The sequence below is a fragment of the Galeopterus variegatus genome, unplaced genomic scaffold, assembly GCF_000696425.1.
Source record: "Galeopterus variegatus unplaced genomic scaffold, G_variegatus-3.0.2 Scaffold4805, whole genome shotgun sequence".
NCBI classification, from domain to species: domain Eukaryota; kingdom Metazoa; phylum Chordata; class Mammalia; order Dermoptera; family Cynocephalidae; genus Galeopterus; species Galeopterus variegatus.
The window spans coordinates 119,952-122,794 of record NW_007730916.1 but is presented as its reverse complement, the minus strand read 5'-3'; the positions used below and the strand labels follow the sequence as shown (position 1 = coordinate 122,794).

The 2,843-nt window shown below is 33.1% G+C and overlaps 1 protein-coding gene across 2 annotated transcripts in view; it reads left to right on the top strand.

Annotated features, from left to right (window-relative positions):
* MPDZ (multiple PDZ domain protein) overlaps positions 1 to 2,843 on the top strand; it is a 95,748-nt gene that overhangs the window by 37,174 nt on the left and 55,731 nt on the right. For both annotated transcript variants that reach the window (XM_008588410.1, XM_008588411.1), the window contains one exon: positions 1,128 to 1,326. In XM_008588410.1, coding sequence (XP_008586632.1) covers positions 1,128 to 1,326 — 199 coding nt within the window. The remainder of the gene's footprint in view (positions 1 to 1,127; positions 1,327 to 2,843) is intronic.

The window sequence follows — 2,843 nt, the reverse complement described above, 5'->3', positions numbered from 1 at the left end:
ATAGCAGTTCAGATAAAATGGGAATATATTAAAATTGAGTTCATCAGTTCAGTTTAACAAACTGCTATACATTCAGGTACCGTGACAGGCACTGGGGATTAAGACTTGAATACAAGCTTCTTGATATTAGGAATTCTGTGCTATGCTTTTTTTATCTTAAGCAACCAGTGTAGTACTTGGCACATAGTAACCGTACAGTGAATAGATTCTGAATGAACAAATGATGTAGAAATAAGGTAATAGCAGAGAATTTCTTAATTCATAGAACTAATTGTTCATTTGTAGTCCTGTTTTTATTTTCTTATATGTGTAAGGTGAATTGCTATTGTAAAATTGATTCAGTACTTTCATGGTATTCTCCCTGAGGGAGCTTTCTATTAAATGGCCTAAATTACATTCATTCCACAGTGTTAGAGTTTCATCTCTAATGTATTCAACATGGAGTATTTTTATCTATATATGAAGATACTTCAAAAGGATTGTGGAAAAATAAAATTAAAAGATAGCACAAAGAAAGAAAAAAAGAAAGATATAATCACAATAATATGTATAACTTTCAAAAGGAGAGAACAGAACTGTTGTTATTAGAGGTGGGAAAGGGGGGCAGGTAGGAGGCTTAGTGAGAAATTGGTTAAGGGTCACAAAGAATGATTACGTTTTGTAAAGATGAGTATACTAATTATCCTGGTTTGATCATCACATATTGTACACAGGTATTGTTAGTCAACTCTGTACCCCACAACCCTGTGTAATCAATTATGTTTTGGCACAAAGAATGATTACGTTTTGTAAAGATGAGTATACTAATTATCCTGGTTTGATCATCACAAATTGTACACAGGTATTGTTAGTCAACTCTGTACCCCACAACCCTGTGTAATCAATTATGTTTTGATACAAAAAAGATAATACAAATCTTTCCATAAACTTTTTGAAACACAAACATTTTAGAATTTATTTGAAAATATATTTTGCAAGGAAAACATTTTCCTTTCTATTGTTTTGTATTGACTATAAATATTACTCCTATTCTTTTATTATGAATCCTTAGGGATTATTAAATTCAAATTAAGACTAACTTGAAAATCATATTTTTAATACATATGTTCATTTTTCTTTTTCCATAGGGATGACAGTAAGTGCTAATAAAGATGGCTTGGGGATGATCGTTCGAAGCATTATTCATGGTGGTGCCATTAGTCGAGATGGCCGGATTGCTGTTGGGGACTGCATCTTGTCCATTAATGAAGAATCAACCATCAGTTTAACCAATGCCCAGGCACGAGCCATGTTGAGAAGACATTCTCTCATTGGGCCTGACATAAAGTAAGTATCTTTGGACTCCAGTTTGACTTGGGAAATTCAAGAATTTCAATTAATTAGACCAGAATTTTTTTCGGTATGTACTTCTATTTGGTATACAAAAGTTACCATATATTTATTTAACATAAATCACTCGAGAATTTAACTAGTATTTCTGAATAGTTCTTGACTGCAGGTAGTCTCTTTAAGACTATAACAATGTTGAAATTTTGATAACAGTTGCTTTGTATTTTTAATTTTACTTCTCCAGTGATTTCTACAACAACCCTAGGACATCTCCACAGAGCAGGAGAGTCCACTCTTAGGATCTTAGAAAGAAGTTTGGATTGGCTTCAGTATAAGGAATTGTGTGCACACTACCTAACTGACCTGTATGAATCTTAGAACCAAGCCAGTTCTTTAAGAGCCAAGCATGGAAAAAGACTATATAGAATGGTGCCTGTCTGGCCCGTGATTTACCCTTTCTTGAACTACCTCATGACCCAAAGAGATTTACCAATATATTGGTGTAGTCTGATTATAGGTCATACAGGATATTTTGTCAGGAAATGCTTAAAATTTCCCATTATCCCATAATATATTAAAAGCACATCATATACATGGTTTGACTTTAAGTCACTAAACATTTTTTTTGAGCCAACATAAAAATCAGTTTATGACTTTATTGTCACACCTCATCAGTGTGGCTTTTCTTTCTTACATTAATCCTTGAATATTTTTATTTAATGTGTAAGGGATAAATTCATAAAATAAAAGTTCAGGGAAAGATTGTTTACCTTAAATTGATGTAATGATTACTGGTACAGGAGACTTTTTTGTATTAACATTATTTTTACTGACTGCATTCTGTATTACTAGCTCTTTATCAAAGTGCATGTTGCTAGGGCTTTGATAAGAAAAGCTATATTTACACTCTCTTTCATTCTGTTGTCAATAAAAAATAAAATATATGCCATTTTGAGTGTATTCTGTTGTCTTATAGAATAGAGGTGTTATTTTTAGGCAGAGTCTTCACTAGTGGGTTTTCCTATTTTTGCATGCCTTTTTGACTTTTATTTTACAATTGAGTAACATCTAAGTAACATTAGATCATGTTACTGTTCTTTAATTAAATAACGCAAATACAAGTGAACAACATTAAAAATGTTGGTCCCTTAATCTTAAGAACAAGGAGAAACTTTAACTGTTTTCCTCACCACTTGTGGCCTTCCTTTTGCTTAAAAGATGAATGATATGGATCCATATGGAGACTATTACAAGGGTTTTAGCTTACATAGATTAAATGTAGTATAAAATGTACATGGTCTAGTAACTGACCATTTGATTTATTATGCCATGATGTGTGTGTTATGCTCTGTGCACTGATACAGGTCCCCTGCCAGTTTTTGACACTCTGAGCACCAAAGTCAGTGCTTAGTGGTGATACCCTCAGTTCTAAAGTGCTGGAGAACTTTAAAAATGAGCAAAAAATAAGGCGCGTGTATGTGTGTGTGTGTGCGCGTGAGTGTGTGTGTGTGTGT